This window comes from Gymnoscopelus microlampas, assembly GCF_963454915.1.
Source record: "Gymnoscopelus microlampas genome assembly, chromosome: 18".
NCBI classification, from domain to species: Eukaryota; Metazoa; Chordata; class Actinopteri; order Myctophiformes; family Myctophidae; genus Gymnoscopelus; species Gymnoscopelus microlampas.
In genome coordinates this window covers 43,530,450-43,553,473 of record NC_139955.1, presented here as the reverse complement: position 1 = coordinate 43,553,473, position 23,024 = coordinate 43,530,450, and the positions used below count along the sequence as shown (strand labels likewise).

Genomic DNA, 23,024 nt, shown 5'->3' with positions numbered 1-23,024 from the left:
AAAATTGTACAGTGATAGAATGAACAGTGAATGAATTATCTATCATCTGTGGATATAATGAGTACATGTATGGTCTATCAACAACGAGTAGCCTATATGAATGAATATACAGACTAGGCTATATATCTATACACTCAATGAATATATGAATTCATTAATGAAATAGAAACCTTAATTGATTTTTTTCACCCCATTTTATATGTGTACTTAAATAAACTGATAATTGTAATTGAATTGCATTCAATCATTAGATTATTAAATGTAAATGTAAATCAGGCATAGAAATTTGGTTTTATTTAGGCTCCTAAATTAACAATGTTTAACAAAGACAAGATTATCTAAATACTTGACAATGAAAAGCTATGTTACTATATACCAAAAACTAAATGGTTTAATGCAGATGTACATTTGAGTACATCTGATATTGTACATGATTTCGATTTTAATTGAATAATTACACATTTTAATTAAATTCACTTAAATCATTCCAATGTAGAAGACATTTTTCAGTAAAAAGAATTATTCTGAAGAATATATGGTTGTATTGTTTTCTTCATAGCCAATTTATATATGTTGAATAATATGATCATTGTGATGTATGTTCATTCATAAAGTCACTGGTGATAGACTGTACTTTGACATCTACACTTATAGTTATTGATAGATTATATGTTATATCAGTATGAGCAAGTGAGGTTGTTTGTTCAAGATTTTTTGGGTACCCCCTCCCCCCAAAAAAAAAAAATCCCGCACACGCACGGATTGGTACTCAACAGAAAATCTCAAGGTTGGCAGACAAGTGCCCAACAGCAACGTTATATTTAATATTATACTATCTACAACTTCACAACGTGTCGCATCACAATGTGTTGTGAGCTTGTAAATCTGAAAAATGTAACTTGTACATCTGAAAAACTTTACAGTTTTCAACATGGAAACAATTAGGCGATCATCACGTAATAATTGTGACAGGCCTACAGGAGCTAATCCCTCACCCCTGTTCACCCATTCTGTTCATTTTGCTGTTCTAGAGAAAATTAGTTTATAACAGGTTCATTGTGCTTATGCATCCTGTGGTGATTTTTTTTGCTATTTGGCTATTTGTAGGCAACCTCCCCTTAATGGACAATGTTTTATCTGTTCTGTTTTGTTTGTGGAGTTTCATATAACGAGTGTGGGTATTCTGTCTGAAGCAAAGCAAAAAAGTCAACAGTGATGATGGAATATTTTATTGATCTTGTCCTGTCCTGGTCGGATTAGTCATTATGGTCAAACGTTCATGCAGGACCTGCATGATGAGTTGACCATACTCTCTCCTGATGTACCCCCCCCCCCCTCTCTCTCTCTCTCTCTCTCTCTCTCTCTCTCTCTCTCTCTCTCTCTCTCTCTCTCTCTCTCTCTCTCTCTCTCTCTCTCTCTCTCTCTCTCTCTCTCTCTCTCTCTCTCACACACACACACAATATTCTCTCATCTTTCACTTTGTCTATTTTTCTTCATCCATTTCTATCACTCTTCTTGTCTTCCAGGCAGGTGATGTCTGCTCCCAACCTGTTGCGTTTGGGAACTCCACAAAACATTTTTGTGGAGTGTCAAGGTTGTACAGGTGTATCCCAGAAGATTGAAATCAAAGTTTTGAACTTTCCAAGGAGAGAAAGACAGATAGCCTCCACATCTGTAACCATTGACAGTGAAAGCAAATTTCAAGGAATCGGACAAATTACGGTAAATTAAATGTGAAGTCTCACCTGACATTTTTATAGTTTTGGTAGAATATTTAGGTTTGAATACCATGATGTTGTTACGTCATCATAGAATACACTGATATCGCTACAGTGTCAACCATATTATCATTATAATAAGTGCAACCTACAATGTTAGTGAGGAATAGAGAAAAACGATAAAGAAAATGTTATTACATTTAACATAAATAGAAATTTGCCTTTGGAAATCTGGCATATAGTATACAACAGACAGTAAAAAAAAACTTTAATACATAAAATGCAATAAAATAAACTCTTAAATTTACATTCCTCTACACACTTCTATGTGCTTCGATGCTCATTGAAAAGGGGAACCATATTCATTTAGCGGAGACTTTAGGTCTGAGATTAAAAAAAAGTCTTGAGCTATCTCCATATATTCAAGGCACTCTAAAAACCAAGGTTAAGGAATTGATTGGAGATTTAATTTACAAAGCTTCTACTTTCATTGACTTGTTCCAAGCTGTAATGCAATATAAAAAGTGTCACACATACGTAAGTCAACGTGTTTCAACCTTTTTTAATGATCAATACTGAGAAGCTCTGGAAAGACACAGGAACTGCAGGACAGCAAATGTGTAATCATATTCACACGGCAGACATTTGGCTGTTTAGGCCTATTACCCCCCAAGTATGACATACTGTAAGAGCAAAATGGTCCAACCAAAATGAAATATCACTGTACTGGTTTTAGATCCCAGCTGAGGCACTGAAAGATGATCTCACCATGAAGCCGAGAGTCTACCTGCAAGCTAAGTTCCCTAATCGTTTACTGGAGAAGGTGGTCATGGTCTCCTCCCAGTCTGGCTATATCTTCATCCAAACGGATAAGCCCATCTACAACCCTGGTACTTCAGGTGAGTACTGCACCTTAGCACAAAAGAAACATACTGGAAGCATGGCAGAAGTATTCCCTGGTCAGTGGTTATTAATGTTAAATACATTACATTACATTTGAGTCATGAGAGCCAAAGAAAGTGGTAAAAAAAATGTATACACAAATCAAGGCAAGGTTATGTCAAGTAGGGTGGGGGACATGATGTACTTGTTGAAGCCATTACTTTAGAATATGCTGTTGAATATTATTATTATTATTAGTTGGAGTTTTTATTTTTTATTTTATTTAACCTTTATTTAACCAGTAAAATCACATTGAGACCATAGTCTCTTTTACGAGCCTGCACTGGCCAAGAGAAGAGGCAAATAAATGTTACACAGCTCTGCCAGTGGCAACAAATACAGGACATGACAAAGACAAACATATAACATCCGTAATACCAAAAACTTACTACCAGGGGGGCTCCGAGAGAGTCTAAATTGCTAACCAATAACAGACTAATAAAAAGACTAATAAGAACAAAATATCATGAAACCAATAAGCTAGTATAAAACTAAGATCACAGCGTTTGCTACTCGTCAAAGCAGGAGCAATGGCTGGAGAGTGTGCCCATGGCAATCCTCTTAAAAGTCACTAGAGGGATCAAACAAGCCAGCTTTAATCTGGTCTGCAGGTCATTCCACGACCAAGGCCCAAAAAACGCACGTTTTTTTTTTCCCTGCCTCAGATTTGGTATTTGGTACGACATAGCACATCCAAGCGTTTGATCTGAGGTTAAGCGAATTTTGGACTAGTTCAAATTTTGAACAAATATAAGAAGGCAAATTACCAAGAATGGCTTTGTAGATAAAAGTGTACCAATGTAGCAACCTGCGAGATACTAAGGAGGACCACCCTACTAAGGAGTACAGAATACAATGGTGTGTCCTGTAGGAGGAGCTTGAAAATAAATAATATTTAAAATTATTAATTATGTTGTTATCATCTCTGTCTCCCTTTCTCTTGCTGACATACTCAGTTCGTTACAGGGTGTTTGATGGGAACTTTGGCATGGAGCCCATTGAGATGGGTATTGCCGACCGTAATGATTCCAGCATTTCTCATGAGATTGTGGTACAGTATTTTCATAAACATAACATGACATGACATCAGCTGCATATACAGTACAGCTTTATGTTCCCATGTGTCATGTCAAAATTTGATTCTGACAAGTCAACAGATCTTGTCACTGACCAGCTGTGTGGAAGTTGTGGTAGTGGTCAGAGGACACTTTAACCTTCATTGTACAATATTTGATTGTCCCATGCAACTCCTTTGTTATCTGGCCACATAGCTATTGGCACACATTGCAGCGGTCACTCGATCCTGCAGGTTTACACTCTATAACATTCAAAGGATTAGACCCTTCCTCACCCAGGAGTCAGCGCAGCTCCTTATCCAGGCCTCAGTCACATCAAAACTTGACTACTGTAACTCCCTCCTTACTGGCCTCCCGGTATGTGTACTTAAAGGACGACTTCAGCCATTTTCAACTTATCTTTATATAATGCTCATATTATGGTACCATTCAGAAACCCATCTACCAGTGACATCATCGATGGTGAATCCAAGCCAATAGAATCTGCAGGCTTTCTATTCCTGGAAATGTTGCATGCCATTATGCCATTATGGAAGCCATTGTTAATAAAAATCAACACGAAAAATGTGAAATTGTTTAAAAAAAAGAAAAAAACTGCCTAATGATGATGTCACTGGTAGGCGGGTTCCTGAAGTGTCCACAGCCCTCTGAGACTGGTATGATACCATTTTATGAGCATTAGTGTATGAAGATGGGTGGACCACCACGTCACTATGACTCAGACATTACCATAAACAATCCCGATACACCCATATATAGGCATACCGCGGCGTCACTATGACTCGGACATAATCATAAACAAATCTGATATGCCCGTAGAGGGCCGGCCGGCGGTGTGACGTAAGTGTGAGAACCTAGTATATCACTAAAATAGCACAGGAAAGTGGCTAGCATGACTTCTCAGCCTATATTTTCTCAGCATATATATATATATATAATATCAATCAATCAATCAATCAAAGCCACAATCCAAATTTACAAGCATTTTGCTGGTGGCTAGCATAAATTCCTCACCATGGCTGCAAGGCCTGAACACAATTGTATGAAGGCTTCAATGAGACTACTAACCAATATAAGTGCAGGCCATCCATGTCAAAGTTAAACTGTGGCCACCAACAGGAAGTGGGGAAAGCTCTTCGCTGCTGTGGCCCCTCCATTGGGGGGAGTTGTACCCTTTACCCGCCCCCCCCCCCCCCCCCGCCCCCCTGTCAGTGGGCCTGTGGAGGAGAGTGAGTGAGCTGACTTGCTTTGACACACAATGGTATAATTGTGTTGGGTTGGGCTCCCAGGCAGGGCGGGTTATGGAAAAACCTGACCCGCACATCACTACAGGGCAGCAACATGTTGAAGTGAATTACCCTGTCGTCATTGTTAATTTTCACTGTTTTATTCATCATCAGACTCCTGATGGCGCCGCTATTCCCAGAGAACCTGCTCGTTTACAATCAGGGATCTATTCTGCAGAGTACAAGCTCCCAGAAATTACCAGGTGTTTTAATTTTCTTACTATCTCCGTCAACCAATCCTGTTATTAATTAATAAAGTTGGTGCTCTCTTAGATGGATGATGCTTTGGTAAACAGAATGTGTGTGTGTGTGTGTGTGTGTGTGTGTGTGTGTGTGTGTGTGTGTGTGTGTGTGTGTGTGTGTGTGTGTGTGCGTGCGTGCGTGCGTGCGTGCGTGCGTGCGTGCGTGCGTGCGTGCGTGCGTGCGTGTAGTTATGGAGTATGGAAAGTGGTGGTCACATTACAGAGTAACCCAGGGCAGAGCTACTCTGCTGAATTTGAGGTCAAGGAATACGGTAAGCTATATATGACGTCTTCTTAATTAAAATATGCCACATTTTTGTATTTTATATTCAAACATGAGTTGCAACACATTTTTTTTAATTGAATGTCAATTTCACACCTGTGTCTCTAGTGCTGCCTAGTTTTGAAGTTAAACTGACCCCTGGCAACAGCTTCTTCTACGTGGACAGCGATGAACTGCACGTCGACATCAAAGCTACGTAGGCTATGTGAATGTTTCTTGTGCAAATAGTAGAGACTGCAGGATATAGGTTATATTAGATGTATTGCATCTCTGTTCGTGTGTGCATTATTTTGTTCAATCTGTTCCATGTAATTGTGGCCAAACATTTTCTTTACCTGTGCTTTCAGGTATCTGTTTGGTAAAAATGTGGACGGGATGGCCTATGTGGTTTTTGGAGTCATCAGACATGACGATGAATTGAAAGCCAAACAAAGTTTCCCTTCCTCTCTTCAGAGATGCGTGGTTAGCACATTGTCAAATAATCTCAGTTTGTTAGCATAATTTGTCAAATCCTCTCCATTTGTTACCACAGGCCTATTGTTAAATATTCAGTCTGTGCTGTCTCTATAGGCTATGTTCAGACTGGCCCAGGACGCACACACGCACGCACGCATGCACGCACGCACAGGCATGTAACGGTATGACATTTTACAGTACGGTACAGTATCAAACTAAATACCGCGGTATAAGGTATTTCACTGTATTAAATCAATATTTTTAAAATGATAATATATATATGTATTTTTGTACTTGGGCCCATCAAAAAACAAACAAAACCGTATCAAATTATCATTCTTTGAAGATTTCTTTTTTTATTAGCCTATGAAATGAATACCATTAAGAGCTGAATGCACTGCGCTTGGGTGGCGCAGTGGTGAAGTCCTGCCTACCACCACGGAGGTTGTGGGTTTGAATCCACTGTGGTGCAACCGGCTTTGTCGGGCGTCTATGCGAACACAATTGGCCCGTGTTCGGGGGAGGGAAGCCGGGCGGTGAGGGTGATATTGGTCATTGCATGTACTCCTGCGGTCTGGGGCGGCACCTGTCAGCGGGGAGTGTTGGGCGGGAGGAGTAGGACGAAGGGTCTACGTCCTCTCGTGGGGGCTCCTCATAGCCACGGGAAGATGCTTTAGGGTACGGGTGCTGTATGCGCGCACGCGATGAGCGCGCGCAATTTGCGGTTATTTGCGCATAGAGGGCCGGCCGGCGGTGTGACGCAAGTGTGAGGGCCCGAACCTAGTATATCATTAAAATAGCACAGGAAAGTGGCTAGCATGACTTCTCAGCCTATATTTTCTCAGCATATATATTTTTTAAACCTTTTTTGGGGGTTTTTGTTACTGTAATTCGATTGCTTCGGTTCCAGAACACATATTGCACTAAATCCCCCCTAAATAACGACCAACAACAAAAAAAAATGTTTTTAATAATTGTATTTATTTATTATTATTATTATTTTTTCATACATTATTTTTAGGGGGTGCTGCAGCCCCCCCAGCACCCCTACTTCCCGCGGTACTGGGGCTCCTCACTGGCAGGTGAGTCAGTAGGATCACAGTAGGTCAGCAGAAATGTGTGTGGGGAGGAATTAATTGACATAACGACTAAACTGGGGAGAAAAAGGGGGTAGCAAATAATTGTCTACTCTAAATTAGAGGTAATAATAATAAAAAAAGAGCCAAATGCACTATAGGCCATATGTTCTCCGGTGCCTTACCCATTATCCCTAAACTTCTTTGCCATGTTTTACTATTTTTTTAAATAGTTCAACTAGCCGATCTACATCGACACGTTGTGAGCCTGTAGGCTATTTGAACTATTTGAAAATGTTTTAAAAAATGGTAAAAAATGGCAAAGAAGTTTAGGGATAATGAGTAAGGCACAGACGAAAATAGTGCCCTATATGCCTTATATGCCCATACAGTGTAATCTTACGCTCTTTCACTCTCTGCCCATGGAAGAGGCAGTCCGAGTTGTCTGACATTGATTGCCTTGGAATAAAATAATATTTATCGCTCACACATTGCTGGCTATAGAGAACTTTAAATTACAGCAATCGCTTGTGTTCTGGATTAACTTAATTGCAAACGCAGATCAACATTTTATTTGTCTTTGATACGCTTAAAACTGCTGATAAAAAAACACAAATTATTGATACAAGGAATTAACAGTCACACTTTTGTGGATTACAGTAAAATTGTAATGACAATCACCTTCAAAATCACTTAAAGGTAGGGTAAGTGATATGTTTGGGTTAAAACAAAAAGTATTTTGTTAAAAGGTTAAAGCACTATATTCTGATAGTAATCATTGCTAGGCTATAGAGTGTTTCTTCAGTAACAGGAGTCTCCCCGTCTCTCCAGCTCTTTAATAAACAGAAAATACATTTTCCAGTAGGTGTCAAAATCTCAGCCAATCAGGAGAAAGTACCCATTTTAAGCTTCATTTTTATAGTGTTCCAGTTTCAATTTTGCATGCTCATTTCTTATTGTCATCACTTCCAATTTCACTTGTTTAATCTATATCCTGATTGAGTTCTCTATCCTGATTGGATAAAATTGGAAATGAAACTGAAATTGAAACGAAAATGCATTTTCTGTTTTATAAAGAGCTGGAGAGACAAGGAGACTCCTTTTACTGAACAAACACTCTATAGCAATGAGTACTATCAGAATATAGAGCTATTTAACACTTCTTTTAACCAAAGAAAATCACTTACCCTACTGTACCTTTAATTCAGAAATGCCGGTGTGTCTGTGTTGACTCACTCTGCAGCCGCCACTGAGGCGCTTTAATATGTAATGTTGGACATTACCCGACGCTTGTATCATACGCTCTAACCTTTAATTGCCTTTGAATAAAACCATATTTGATAGACATAAGTATCACCGGGTGCAGTACGTTAGTCCGACAGCGCATTCCTCCGACGTTTCCAATACTAAACCCGAACCAAACCCGCACCCTAACCCTAACCGCACGCGGATGCCACATAGTCGGAGAAAAGGTCTGTCGGATTAACGCATGCCTCCCAGTATCACCAACATGTTACTGATTATAGAGAATGTAAATTATTAATTAATTAATAACTTATTGTAATCCGTTCTTTATTTCCTGCGCAATGGATTAATGAAATGTACTGTATAGTGTGTGGTTCGGAGCGAATAGCATCGCACAGTGCAAATCATTGTGTTTGAATAGACTAACGTCTTACACAAACACAATTGACACAAGGAATTGACACTCACTTCTGCTGATAACAGGAAAATTAGAATTACAGAGATTCGTTGAGAATTAGGAGAGAAGGACCCCGCCCGACTCCCGATTTCCTTGGGAGTGAGAATACGTTGCCATTGCAGGCGCGTTCTACCAAACAGACTTGGCATAGCGGGTGGGTGGTCTGAGAAACCGCTATGCGCTTTCCCATACGTGTGTGGGCAAGATGGCAATTTTTTGATATACAATAACAAATAAATAAATACGGTGAGCTCGGATCTCAGGGTATCAATACCATGGCTATTTATTTTGTAGTAATATTGTATACCGTTAGATGCCTACACACAATACACACAAATTATTATAATTTGTTTTAACTATGTCCCCATTATGACCACGGATATGCTCTAAAGGTGTGAAAAAACAAAAACATTTTTCATATACTTAGATGGTCTTTAATTACATTTTGTTGCACAACAGTAGTATTTTGATTTAGACAGACAGACAGACATACTGTAACATACGTCTTTTGTGATTGAAATGGACTGTAAATAGAATGTATTTCTACTCAAATGAAGGTAAAGAGTAACTGTACGTTCTTGATGCATGTTATTAGGTTAAAGAAGGTGTTGGAAAGGCCATCTTGGAGAAGAGGCACATCAGAGACACCTTTAATGACATCGGTGCACTGGTGAAGAGCCACATATTTGTGTCTGTCAGTGTGTCGACAGAGACTGGTAAGTGTGTGTGTGTGTGTGTGTGTGTGTGTGTGTGTGTGTGTGTGTGTGTGTGTGTGTGTGTGTGTGTGTGTGTGTGTGTGTGTGTGTGTGTGTGTGTGAGAGTCTAAACTTACTGTGTGTACAACTATTTATGAAATTAATGTCTGATTTGTATTCTATTTTGTAACTGTTGTTATTGTAACAACAGTTTGAAAGGCGCTAGGCGAAAGGTGCTACAGTATGAATAAAGTTATTATGAGAAGGTTGTCTGTAAATTTGTGAGACTTTAAGAGTGAATTTAATTGGGGCTTTGTGTGTGTGTGTGTTCCTACTCTTTCAGGTAGTGGTGAAATGGTGCGGGCAGAGTTGAAAGGTATCCAGATTGTCACATCCCCTTACAAAATCGATTTCAAGAAGACGCCAAAGTACTTCAAGCCGGGAATGTTCTTTGATGTTGTGGTAAAGTTTCCAATGCCCGCTTAATAGGGTTGAATACTCAGACCAATATCTTACAATAAATGCAAGGAATCTGTATGTGCTGTACATACTGTAACGTTTTGCACATCGAGCTGGAATCGAACCTCAGTGTCCTGCTCGGCAGACCGGCAGGTAACGGAGAAAGTTACAGTCTTTTGCGGGGTGGCTACACTACGTACGTACATACGTACGTCTGTAATTCATGTATCTCGACCGACCGACATTAAACTCGGCACCTGCGTCAAGGCCGACCCGAGAGAGTGCCGTGCCCGGCGTCGAGTTGGTCGGATAGGCAGTTGTCCAGAACCACCAGAAAAGGCTCTGGCCATGGCCCAAATGAGCCAATTGATTTCCATGGCTAACCCCTGCCGAAGCTTGATTTGGCAAAGTAGTAGGATAGGATAGGACAGGATAGGATAGAATTTGTCAAATGAAAAGTGGATGTGAACAGAAGGTACAGTAGGAAGTAGGAGAGAGCAGGACCATGTATTCCCAACTTGAATTGTTCACGACATGCATTTAATAGTTTAGTTTAATTCATAATTTTATGCGATAAACCCACCTTCAAATGATCTACTTCTCTGGCTATTATTCATGTTGCTTTGATGAGGTCATGGATGTTTGAATTGTATTCATAAACTCTCCTCAGGTGCTCGGGTGGCACAGTGGTAAATATCCCTGCACACCACCACGGAGGTTTTGGATTCGAATCCATGTGGTGTATCCGGTTTTGTCAGGCGTCCATGTGAACTCAATTGGCCCGTGTTAGGGGGAGGGAAGCCGGGCGGGGAGGGTGATATTGGTCATTGCATGTACTCTTACGGGCTGGGAGCAGAGCCTGTCAGCAGGGAGTGTTGGGCGGGAAGAGTAGGACGAAGGCCCAACCTCCTCCTGGTGGGGGCTGGCAGGTGAGCCAGTAGGATACAACAGCAGTGACAACACAGAAATGTGTGGGGGGAGGAATCAATTTTGGCTAGACTTTTCAACTGCATTAAAGGTGAAAATGTTTACCACCTTATTGTTATTAATTTCATGTGTTAAGTTTAAATGTGTGTTTTTTGGTGTGCTTAAAACAGCACAACTAAAGCATAATCAGATGTATCTTTAGTTATTTTTCTAAGCTTTGTCTGGGTGTCATATCCAGCAGAATGTTCTGCCCTGTGGGGAGCTGTTGAGGGAGTTTGCTGCTTTTCTCCGTCTCTCCCCCACCCCCTCCAGAACTATTACTGCCTTTCAGTTTACAGTCTTTGAAACCATGCTTACAGTGAGAAGTTCACTAGTACATGCTGTATGTCTTGCAAACCACTGGACCAATCAGTACCAAATTTCTTGTGCATGCTGCCAGTATGCCAAGGAAGTACCTCCACACATTTTCATTTTCCCATATGTTTTATTTATGTTTTAAATATTTAACCATATTTTGATAATGGAAGTGAATGGCAGTTGAGTTTCTTGAAACCTTGCCCACATATGGAGTCATACATAGAAGAAGACTGATCATTGATGTCATAGACTGGCCACATAAAGTTGGAGATTCACAAAGAAGCCACGCTGTTTTTAGACCTTTTTTCACTTATTTTTAGCGTTGCCAGCCACACATTTGACCGTGTGTGTTTGTCCTCCGTCCGTCCGTCTGAGCACGGCATAAACAGCTGCAGCTGATTGCAACTCAAAGACACAATTACACTAACTAGACCTATGCCCGTCGGGCACCAGCCAGTGGCGTCAGTTCAGCAAAAGCTAAGGTATGGCAGCATGCACGCGACCTCATGCACGCGCACGCTTTGCGCGCGCGCAAAATTTTTGTGCGGTTCTGGGCGGGTTGGGTTCGTTTTTTTCCAGTTTCTGGTTACTTTATTTCGGTTTTAGGGTTAGGATTCGGGTTAGGTTAGGGTTATGTTATTTAATTCTTATTTTTGCCTGATTTTCCCGATTTATTATCAAAAAAGTACTTCTTTTTTTTTTCTTCCCTGGAGCCAGGGTATGGCAGCTGCAATAGCCTGCCATACCCAATTGACGCCCCTGGCACCAGCCTACTCGAGAATGATGCACGTTGGGAACGATGCGAATGGGGAATGCATGCACACCACATGCAACGGTTCTCGAGATGGATTACAGACATACATACGTAAAGCTCTGACATTTTTTACCATTGAGCTAATATGCTTGCTCAGGGGATACATTTAATCTTGACCATCAGGTCAAAATTCATGTCAGATCCTGTCTAGGTGAGACATGACCTTTGACACAATCTAAGTGTCTCAATATACAGCCACCCCAATTGTATAAGTTGTTTACCATTCTTTTAACATACCATACAGATTGGACAGAATTATTATTATTATTTAATGCGTTTATCAAAAATTAGAAAGCTTACAATAGCTATAGCAGCTTTCCTTTCTTTTTCTAAACCAAGAAATGAGACAGGGGAGCTTAGGGCCAACATGTATACAAAATATGTATTTTTAAACAAGTTTGATGATAATAATAGAACATTCGTACACCTATGTTACCAATACACATGGTTAGTTTTTCTTTTATGCTTTTAACAAAAATGTTTGAAGTTGTGAATCCTTGTCTGAGACAAGAGTGTTTTCTAACAGAGGGAAAGAAAAGGACACCAGACCAAAACATTGTATAAATCATATGTAATTCATATAAATCCTTTAAGAATGTATTTTCACCCAACACATTTTTTGTGTGTTAATAAGTAATAATTTGAAATGTTTTGGAAGGATATATTTCCAAATCCTCAAGAATGGAGGATACTAATAAATTAATAATAATTTAAGTAAGTATTATTATTATTATTATTATTAATAAGGGTAATAATAAGTGTAAGTGATAATAATAATAATAATAATAATAATAATAATAATAATAATAATAATAATAATACTGGATTGTGAAATCTGAGACAAAATTCAGAGTAGGGATGCAAATTATCGATCAATTCATTAATTGATAATTGATAACCTTATCAACCGATTAACCGGTTAACTGATAAGCGGCGTTTTTTTTAAATCTGAGAATCTTAATTTCAGATTTTAAAAAAATCAAAAAAAAAAGTGCTTAGGAGCCGAGATACAGCCTTTTTCAGTAAGTTAAACAAGAAGTGAATGGAGCAGAAAATCTTCAAATCATCATATCTTGGGTTCTGAACATTAAAAAAAAAAAATAATAATAATAATATTTTTTTTCAATTAATTGTTAATTGTTTGATTTAATCGGATAATTTCTTAATCGATTAATCGATTAATTGTTAACATCCCTAATTCAGAGTCAAATCACTGAAAAGGTAGATTGTCACGTCATGGGAACTTTAAAACACAATGATAATGTACTTTTGACTAAATAAAGGTGATAAAGTTAACTGTAGGGCTGCAACTTTCGATTACCTTCTTAATGATTATTCTATTGATTACTTTTTCCATTAATTGAATAATCCTGGTGTGTATTTACATATATATATATATATATATATATATATATATATATATATATATATATATATATATATATATATATATATATATATATACACACATTTTAAACATAAACAAATCGACACAATTGATTTTAACTTTATTTAAATACATTGGTTTGATTAACTGGTTGGCCATTTGTCACATCTCTATTAGGTTACTGTTTGGAACCCTGATGACACACCGGCTGCTGGCATACCTGTTGTTGTGGTGGAATCGGGAGAGCAAGTCATGATAACAGCAGCTAACGGCATGGCCCAGTTCAACATGAACCCAACAGTGACCACACACCTGGATATAACGGTAAGTATTTGATTTGTGAAAGTCATGTGTTTTTATTTATCATTTGTTTCTTTGGTTTAATTTTATGACTGAACCAGGAATTATTCTGTGTGTGCGCATGGGTGTGCATGTGTTTGATTCCAGGCAAAGACCAAGGCCAAAGATATCACTGCTGAAAGGCAGGCAACAGCCACAATGACAGCTCTCCCATACCATTCGAACAACGACCACTACCTCCATATAGGTAGAGTGTGTGTGTGTGTGTGTGTGTGTGTGTGTGTGTGTGTGTGTGTGTGTGTGTGTGTGTGTGTGTGTGTGTGTGTGTGTGTGTTCGGGGCCCGTATACTCAGCATAGACACAACAGACATAGAAAGCAAATCTTACCAGGGAAATGTGGTGGAATGAGCAGCAGCAGTCAGTGCAATTACAAATGTGTATATATCTATGCGCTGGGCGCTTCAAACCTGTGCCCACCGTGGCCCTGTTCAATTGAATTGAAGAGTGAACTGCGCATGTGCAACACTTGACATGGCAAGTTAATGGTAAAGATTTTTGCACCCACAGCATAAGTTTACAAAAGTAGAAGTGTGTGTGTGTGTGTGCGTGCGTGCGTGCGTGCGTGCGTGTGTGTGTGTGTGCTACACACATATTATACGGCAGGCTATATTTTTATTGCTGCTACAATGTATGAGGAACCAGAACAAAATATTTACTCTCATGTACACAAGATGTAATAAAGAAACGTTGAACATTACACAATTTCTTTGGCCTACAAATACAGTATATAAACGTGGGTCAGTGCAATGAATGGAGGAGTCTGATTTCGCCTTCCCAGAGTAAAACTTCTTTGGTACTAAACCCAATATACTTCGAATATCTGATAATATCTAATAATCTGAACCTGATAGCATTATTGCGGACGCATGCGCAGTTGCCAACTACAGACGAATACCAAAACACTCGCCCCAAAACACAGTCGCCCGAGGCAAATCCGGCGGCATTCACCTGGGCTGGTATTCCTCAACGTAATTCCTCAGGAAACTATGCCTATACCTAACCTTATTCCTAAACGTAACCTCAGTAAAACTATGGCTAACCCTAAACGTATTTCTAACCTTATCCTCAGTAAAACAAATACAAGAATACAAGAACCGCTGGTCCGCGAAAAAATAGAGGTGAGCGTGTTTTGGGGCGAGTCTTCCGGTTACCCCACAGACAACATTGACAGTGCTGCGGCTTGCGAGAGATCTTCTCCGTGGAGTAGTACAAACACACTGGAGCGATTTAGAAGCACTAAAAAACGTATATTGATTTAACGTTAGTACATGTGTTTGATTGTTGGACATTCGTTCATGGTAGGGGTGTGCCGATACACTAATTTCACCAAACGATACGATACGATATTTGGCTCACAACTTCGATACGATATCGATATCGATACGATACGATACGCACTTTCTTTATTATGAAAATATATGGGGGAGGAAAAAAGTAAATGCAAACAAATAATTCTGTTTTTGCATTATTCAGACATGCAAACTAGCCGTTTTCAATCCAAATAGGGCAATAGTGTGACACCTGACCCGAAAAAACAACAACATGTTGTCACCCTTTTCACCTCGGGGCTGTTTGCATGCCTGATTATAATGATTGCAAAAAAAAAAAAAAAACACAATCTTTTTTTCCCCAAAACGATACATATCGTCACGAAAACGTATCGCGATATATCGTGGGACGATATACCCCTAGTTCATGGGAGGTTATATTATGGGCTTTTCTTCCCGGTACGGTGGACTGGTGCTGAGTACCTGCCAGGCGAGTAGAGGTGATGGCCCTATGAAGACAAAGCCATACATTTGCATTCCTATGCATGGCGAGGGTCGATTGGCTGTGTGTCCGCGACGGACGATGAGCCAATGGGTCAAGGCAGCGGCAGCCAACGTATCTATTGGTCTGGGGTGGGGGGGGGGGGGGGGAGATTTAAGGCAGGTACACACTGTAGGATATTTGGTCCGATTATGCTGTCTGGGACCTTTTTTGGGGCTCACCGACAAACCCCCCCGATCTGACGCAGATCGGGGGTTGTGAGGGGGCTGTGATCGGCGAGGTTTTGGTCGCTTTGTGTGAAAGGCTCTACGAGAGGATGCGGTCATGATAATTACGCTCGGCGATGGCTTACCGACCGTTTTCAAATATTTAGGGGTTAGATATCCGGCTGTGTCTCAGACAGGACAGCAGACAATATCTTACAGTATGAAAGGAGCTGCGAGGAGATGTACGCTACAGCCAATGAGAGCACATTACAGCCACCGTGGCTATGGAAGGTCGGTGGACTTGACCACAACAAACAGATCCCCCGCATAGCGTCCAGTCCTGTATTAAAGTTATACAATGCAGGTCCACAAATAACATAATTTTTAGCAGCCTCTGCTGGTCATTACCGTCACTGCAGGCCGTTTGTTTATTCCTCTGTTACCCAGAATTCCATTTGTTTTCACCGGAAGACGGAAGCGTTTCAAAAAGCGTTCTTTTAATTGTTTTATACGATCTGTGGATCGTTTCTCTTAGCCAGTGGAACTTTAGTTACCGTGAGATGTGTTTTCTTTTTCTGTTGTTTTTCGATCTTCAAATCATACAATCTCTTAAAAATAGCGTGAGTTTCCTTTTTGTTAGCGCGGTAGTTCCTGACCAAACAGGAAACCTGTGCGGTAGTTCCTGACCAAACAGGAAACCGGTGCATTTTCCGGCCGGATGACGTCATTTTCGCGGGAAAGGTGCCCCTGACAGCTTTCAATAGAAAATATATAAATAAAAGGCTTTCAGGGGTGAAATTCATGGAGTGGGTGTTGTGAAACATTTGCCACTCACAAAAGATATACAATTTAACTTTAGTTTTATTGAAAAATTTACTTAGTATTACTTTAAGTTTAACGTATTATTATATATCTAACTATATAAATGGCGAGCAACTTCCGCACCCTCGGTGGCGACACCCCACAGCTCTGTTATCGAATAAACAACGCACCGCCAGACCACATGTCGCCTACTGACTCGCCACGGCGGCCGCGCTGAATTTACGCCTCGCGTAGGGGACATCTCACTGCTCACTACACCGTTTCCACCGCGCAACATAATTTATTCTACTCACCAAATGTCGGACAAAACGGAAGGGGAGACAGCTTCGTACCGTTTACCGTGCGCACGACCTCATCACCACAACAGCAGCCAGCCGCTGCGGGGGTTTTTTCCTTTTTTTCCAAACTTTTTTTTTGGTCACCATTTTCTCCAGGCACCATGTCTGGTGTAACGTCGGGTGTTTCTTTTCACCAGCCAATCACCTTTCACGTTGCCACGGCCGTTGCCACGTCGCGCTGACGTACGCTAAACAAGCGCTGCCGTGCGCACAATGCAAACGAGCCCAAAGGCGCGCAAAAATAAGCCGACCATTGCTTAGACACACAGTCAGACCTGGCAACGCAGCCTACGCCAATCATTTGTGAGAGATCTACAAGCTATGGGGCAGAGACGCCACCGTATCTTAGCAACAACTACAGCGCTCACTCTCATTGGTCCTGTCACGCTAAGAGCAGTCTCCAGACAATGGCATCGCAGACAGCTTGCTGTTACTGCTGTAGCCATCACAGGCAGTTGCAGCACGACGGACAGGGCGCTGTGATAGCTGCCATGTCGCTAACGCTAACCTGGTTGTCATGCCTGCAGCGGCTGTGCAATCACTTTGTCAACAATGCACGTTCGTGTGGTGAATGTCTATATTGCTGCTCAGTTCGTCCATTGTAGATGGTGTATGTTTGTGTGTGTCTTCTGGAGAACTATGTAGCTCCACAGCAACTACAGTAACTAACGTAATGGCAGGACCGCCCCGTGCAACGCATGTTACGCTGCATTATGGTCATGTAGTAATTTCAGATAATTTCGCTCCGATTAGAGCAGTGTTTATCAACCCTTTCACGCCGCCCCCCCTCCGTTCCACAAGTAAATATTGTGAAAATAGCCGATCTACAAGCTCGAAACGCCTCACGTTGACAGGCTTTGTAAGCTTGGAGATCGGCTATTTTCTACATGATTGCCTCTTTCTTACATTCTTCGCCAATGTCGCCCATGTTTTCATTGCATAGTTTATTGACTACTTCTGTTGCAGAAATGGCCATTTCCTTTACTTTCGGTTTTTTATTGTCTCCGCGAGGCCGAAAGGCATGGCACAAGACTATGTTTCACCCCCTGTCCGTCCGTCTGTGATAGCTAATCTCTCACATCGTTGACTTGATCGCAGCAAAATAACAGCCCGATGTGGAGAGTCAGTGAGAGCTGCATAAACGACGTAAAATGTGTCAAAAGGAGTCTGTACGGCTGTCGATAAATGAACACATGACGTCGGTGGGAGAGGACATGTTGTGTCTTTTGGACAAACAGCAGCGTGGTGCTGATGTTTGTTGTGTGAAGCAGCTTAATGTCAGAGTGTTTGTGTTGGAGCGCCTCAGTGCGGCTGCAGAGTTCATGTGCAACCTCTTCCAGAGAGACACAGAGACACTAGAAACTCTGCTGGGGAAAAAAACACTGCTGGCCATTGACTTTCCTATGGACATTGATCTACACACTGCAGGTATATCTGCTACACACACAACATCAAACTACACACTGCAGGTATGATGCAGCGTTTGCATTACAGCCAGCATGCCAGCGTAGTTCCCATATGGTTTCAAGGTGGGCTAAACCATATGGACCCCATGTCAGCAATGTCAGCGGCATCCACTTCAGTCCCAACTGCCATGCCCATGCAGGCTATAAGTAGCTTCTACCTGGCCCTTAGGTGGGCCCCAACTAGCCATGTTTATGTGGGACCAAGGCGGGTCCTAACTGGGTTTGCCCATGCAGGCTTTAACTGGGTTCTACCTGGGCCCTAGGTGTACCCTAACCAACCACAGTGCAGTGCCCATCGCTCCAATTGTTGTGACGTCAGGGCTCTCACTACTGCACATTGGTGGAGGAGGAGGGGCCGCAGGGCCACCGCACACATCGCTGAACCAATGGTAGCCCACGGATGTTTCCTCTGTGGATTTACAATCTGCCCCTCTATGCCACATATCATCCGCACTACAGGGTCTTCACTGACCGAGCCACGGCCCCACTGACCCTCATGACGCGACGCCACTTAAACGTGCGGCAGCATGCGCTGGGTTGCCAGGTTTGCACAGCCTGCGCCAGAAACAAGCAACCACCTTCATGAAAAAAAAAATAACACCGAAATGGTCCGCAATGTTCCAGGGGTGTCCCCGCGCGTCCCAACACTCCACAGGGGGTCAGTGGACCATCAGGGGCTCCGCGGACCCCCTGTGGACCCCCTGAAACATAACAAATATTCTTTCTTCAAATTTTTTCCTTTTTCAAAAAAACTTTTCCACACTTTCACTCCGGCGATTTGGGTCCCCCAATATACACACGGCTACGCTGGGCCCCGTGCGCGGCTGGGGTTGAGGGGGGCGTAGCCCCCCGAAACTCTAGTATACTATATATATAAATATATATATATATACATTATTATAAAACAGAATGAGAGTGAGCAAGCGTGCTCTAAGGGGGGCTGTGGTGGTGGCTAGGGTCCCGCCCCTCAGGCGAGACCCTAGCCACATGGGCGCCCTAGCCCACCGGGCCAGGATGCAGAAAAGTACCCGAAGGTAAGGCCCTGACCCACTGTCCACCTCATTCAGCTAATGGACGGACAAGAGTCCAACCCATACTGAAATGAGAATCAGGGCCTCCTCTCCCCTGGACCTCAGCCTAGCTGGTTCAGGGGAGGCCTATAAGGGAGAACAAGCAGGAAGAGAAGCATGCCCTTAGACTTGCCCCACACTCTCCTGGCTTGATCCAGCAGCCATACCCAAGATCGTGTGCGCCATCACAGATGCCGCCACGTCCAGGCTGTAAAAGGCCGCAAAGGTTGAGGGAGACGACCAGTTTGCTGCCGAGCATATCTCCTGCATCGGTACCCCCCTGTAAAGGGCCCACGATGCAGCTACAACCCGAGTAGAATGAGCCCTTAGTCCCTCTGGGACTACAGAGCCACTACTCACATAGGCCAACCTGATTGCCTCCACAATCCATTTGGCCAGGGTCGGTTTAGCCACCGCCTTCCTCTGGCCAGACCGGCAAAAGGAGACGAATAGCTGAGACGACCCCCGGCTGGCTGCCGTCATCTGACAGTAAAGCTTCAACGCTGTAACTGGACAGAGACAGTGCAACCTCTTGTCATCCTCTGACATGAACGGTGGACGATGGAAGGCCCCCAGCTCAACTGGGGCCCTAGTCACCACACCAGTTTTAGACACAAACGCCAAGTTGGATTTCAGTAAAACCCTCTTGCCGTCGTCTGAAAACCACATGCACTCTGGGCTCACTGAAAGTGCCTGTATGTCACCAACTCGTTTGGCTGTACACAGATCCACCAGGAGGACCGTCTTGAGACTCACGATCCTCAGATCTGCAGACTCAAAAGGCTCAAAAGGAGGACGACAGAGTGCATCCAGCACCACCGCAAGGTCCCATTTCGGGAATAAAGGCCTGTTGACCGGCTTGGCCCGCCTAGCACCGTTCATAAAACGACACACAAGCGGATGATGGCCCACCTTGCCATCGAACCCCTCGTGGCAAGCGGAAATGGCTGCCAGGTACACCTTGATGGTGGAAAAGGCCAAATCTTGATTTAACCTATCCTGTAGGAAAATCAGGATGCTGCCCACAGGTGCCTGGAATGCCACCACTGATGGTGACTGTTCTGAGCACCAGGACACAAACATGTCCCACCTGACGTCATACTGCAGTCTTGTGGAGACAGCCCTAGCCCCCTGAATGGTTTCTACCACATCAGGAGGCAACCCCTGCGAGCTCAGGCTCGTCCTTTCAAGGGCCAGACCCACAGGTCTAGTTCCTGTGGGTTCTCGTGGAACACCTCGTTCCCTCCTTGCCTCAGCAGGTCTCTGAGCAGAGGGAGGGGCCACGGTTCGTCGTAAAGGAGGGGAGAAATTTCTGACCTCCACACGGCCCACGCCGGGGCTACCAACAGTACTGTCAGGCCCAGAGGCGGAAAAGTGTACAGTAGTACGTTCGGCCACTCCTCCCATGGAGATGCCCTTGTGCCCTATCGAGAAGAACCGAGAGCACTTCGTGTTCTTGCTGGATGCAAACAAATCGATCTGAGCCAGGCGCGAGTCGCACCACAGCGTCAGGTTGCGAGCCAGTTTGTCCAACACAAGGGAACCCAATCCTCCTTGTTTGTTGACATAACACATCGTTGTGGTATTGTCCGTTCTGACCTGGACATGACACCCCACGATGTGGCTCTCAAAGTGTTTGAGAGCGAGGAAGACCACTAGCAACTCCAGGAAATTTATGTGGGCCTCCTTCAGAACGGAGTCCCACCTCCCCCTGGCTGAGTAGCCGTCGTGGACCGCACCCCAGGCTGAAAGGCTGGCGTCCGTGGTAATGACCTTCCGATACAGCACAGCGCCTATTCTGACCCCTTCAGACAGAAAGGTTGCCTGTGACCATGGTCGGAGTGTCTCCACGCAATGTGGCGACACGATCACCTTCTGATAACCTCGGGTGTGCGGGACCCTCAGGGACAGCATCAACCTCTGAAAAGGTCTCATGTGGAATGTGCCCAACCGGACCAGGTACACGGCCGAAGCCATGTGACCCGCTGCTTGCATGCAGGTTCTGTACGCGACTCGACGCCGCAGGCGAAGAGACTTTACGCACGACAGAAACCCGGCTATTCTGTCCTGAGACAGATGCGCCATCATCATGGTCGAGTCCAGCGAGATTCCTATGAAGGTGGCCTGTTGGGATGGGGTCAAAACGCTCTTCTGAACGTTGATCGTGAACCCCAGGGACGTCAGGTGCGCAATGGCCATCTGCGTGTGCCGCGCCACCTCCTCCCTCGAGCTCGCAGCCAGCAGCCAGTCGTCGATGTAAGTCGACAGGCGGAGACCCTGCTGCCTCAGAGGAGCTATTGCCGCATCGGTGCATTTCACGAAAACCCTGGGGCTCAGTGACATGCCGAAGGGGAGAACTGTGTACTCGTACACTTTCCCCTCGTAGCCAAAGTGCAGGAATTTCCGGTGTGGAGGGTAGATTGGGATGTGGAAATAAGCATCCTTGAGATCTATACTCGTCCACCAATCCCCCTGTCGTACTGTGCGTAACAGCGTCCTTGTTGTTAGCATTCGAAAATTGAAGACCCTCAGATATCTGTTGAGGCCTTTCAGATTCAGAATGGGTCTTACGCACCCCCCCCCCCCCCTTTCTTTTTCACCAGAAAATATTCTGAATAGAACCCCAGCCGGTTCTGATCCGGAGATAATTCTCTGATCGCACCTTTGCTCAAAAGAAGAGAAAAAGACAAAACCTCCTCCCTCAGCGTCACGGCCGCACGGCCAGACGCTCGAGAAAACAGTACTTTGTCTGACATCGGAAGTTTGCTGGAAAACTGCAACCTGTAGCCCTTCCGAACGGTGCGCAGCACCCAAGGAGTCTGTTTGCAAGCTTTCCATTGATCCAAACACCGAGCGAGGGGATTCGACGGGAAGGTGGGGGCAGCTGACGTCACCTGCTCCGTGGAGCACGCGTCCGTTTCCATGGGGACCATTAGCGACAGCTGGGTCCGTCGAGAGGCGCGGGTTGTTGACGCCATCATCACCGCAGAGCGGGTGCCCGTTTCCAAGGGAACCTGAGCCGTCGTCGCTCTGAGTGGCGTCACAGTGGAACCCTTCTGTGACGAGGATGCTACCCGGAACGGAGCTCTCGTCACCCATGGGGACAGTGTCCGGTGTAACACCGGGGCCCTCTGACATGTAAACATCTGCCTCTCCTCGTCCGCCATCTTGGGGAGGTTGAGGGAGGCGGCTATTTTGTCTCTCCCCCGTCCCACAGAGGCGCTTTGCTGCCATCTGCCGGACGGATGAGAGAACTGGCGTGACCCTGGTATAGTTTTTAGCGGCGCTAGCCACTCTATACCTTTAGGTATAGAGCGGATATTAGCCCTCTATACCTGGCTTTTGCGTCAACGTTCTGATTGGTCAGGCTCGCCAAGGTTCTGATTGGTCAGGTCCGTCAACGTTCTGATTGGTCAGGTCCGTCAACGTTCTGATTGGTCACTATTCATGACATCACTATGTTACTATTCATGACATCAAATACATTTACAGAGATTTAATATTGTTTCTCTAGTAGAAACACATATCTATGACAAAATATATCAAAGGCGCCGCTACCTTCACACAGGTGT

The 23,024-nt window shown here is 43.5% G+C and overlaps 1 protein-coding gene across 1 annotated transcript in view; it reads left to right on the top strand.

Moving 5' to 3' along the window:
- Positions 1-772: 772 nt before the first annotated feature.
- Positions 773-23,024, top strand: part of LOC311034073 (complement C3-like) — a gene marked incomplete at its 3' end in the record, with an annotated part of 71,828 nt that continues 49,576 nt past the window's right edge. The window contains exons 1-14 of the mRNA XM_084041813.1: positions 773-787; positions 1,527-1,674; positions 2,455-2,617; positions 3,617-3,711; positions 5,137-5,201; positions 5,454-5,536; positions 5,656-5,743; positions 9,481-9,497; positions 9,820-9,938; positions 13,598-13,744; positions 13,868-13,967; positions 19,611-19,662; positions 20,298-20,406; positions 21,358-21,708. Of these exons, the coding sequence (XP_083897939.1) occupies positions 1,534-1,674; positions 2,455-2,617; positions 3,617-3,711; positions 5,137-5,201; positions 5,454-5,536; positions 5,656-5,743; positions 9,481-9,497; positions 9,820-9,938; positions 13,598-13,744; positions 13,868-13,967; positions 19,611-19,662; positions 20,298-20,406; positions 21,358-21,708 (1,530 nt within the window). The 5' untranslated portion in view covers positions 773-787; positions 1,527-1,533. The remainder of the gene's footprint in view (positions 788-1,526; positions 1,675-2,454; positions 2,618-3,616; positions 3,712-5,136; positions 5,202-5,453; positions 5,537-5,655; positions 5,744-9,480; positions 9,498-9,819; positions 9,939-13,597; positions 13,745-13,867; positions 13,968-19,610; positions 19,663-20,297; positions 20,407-21,357; positions 21,709-23,024) is intronic.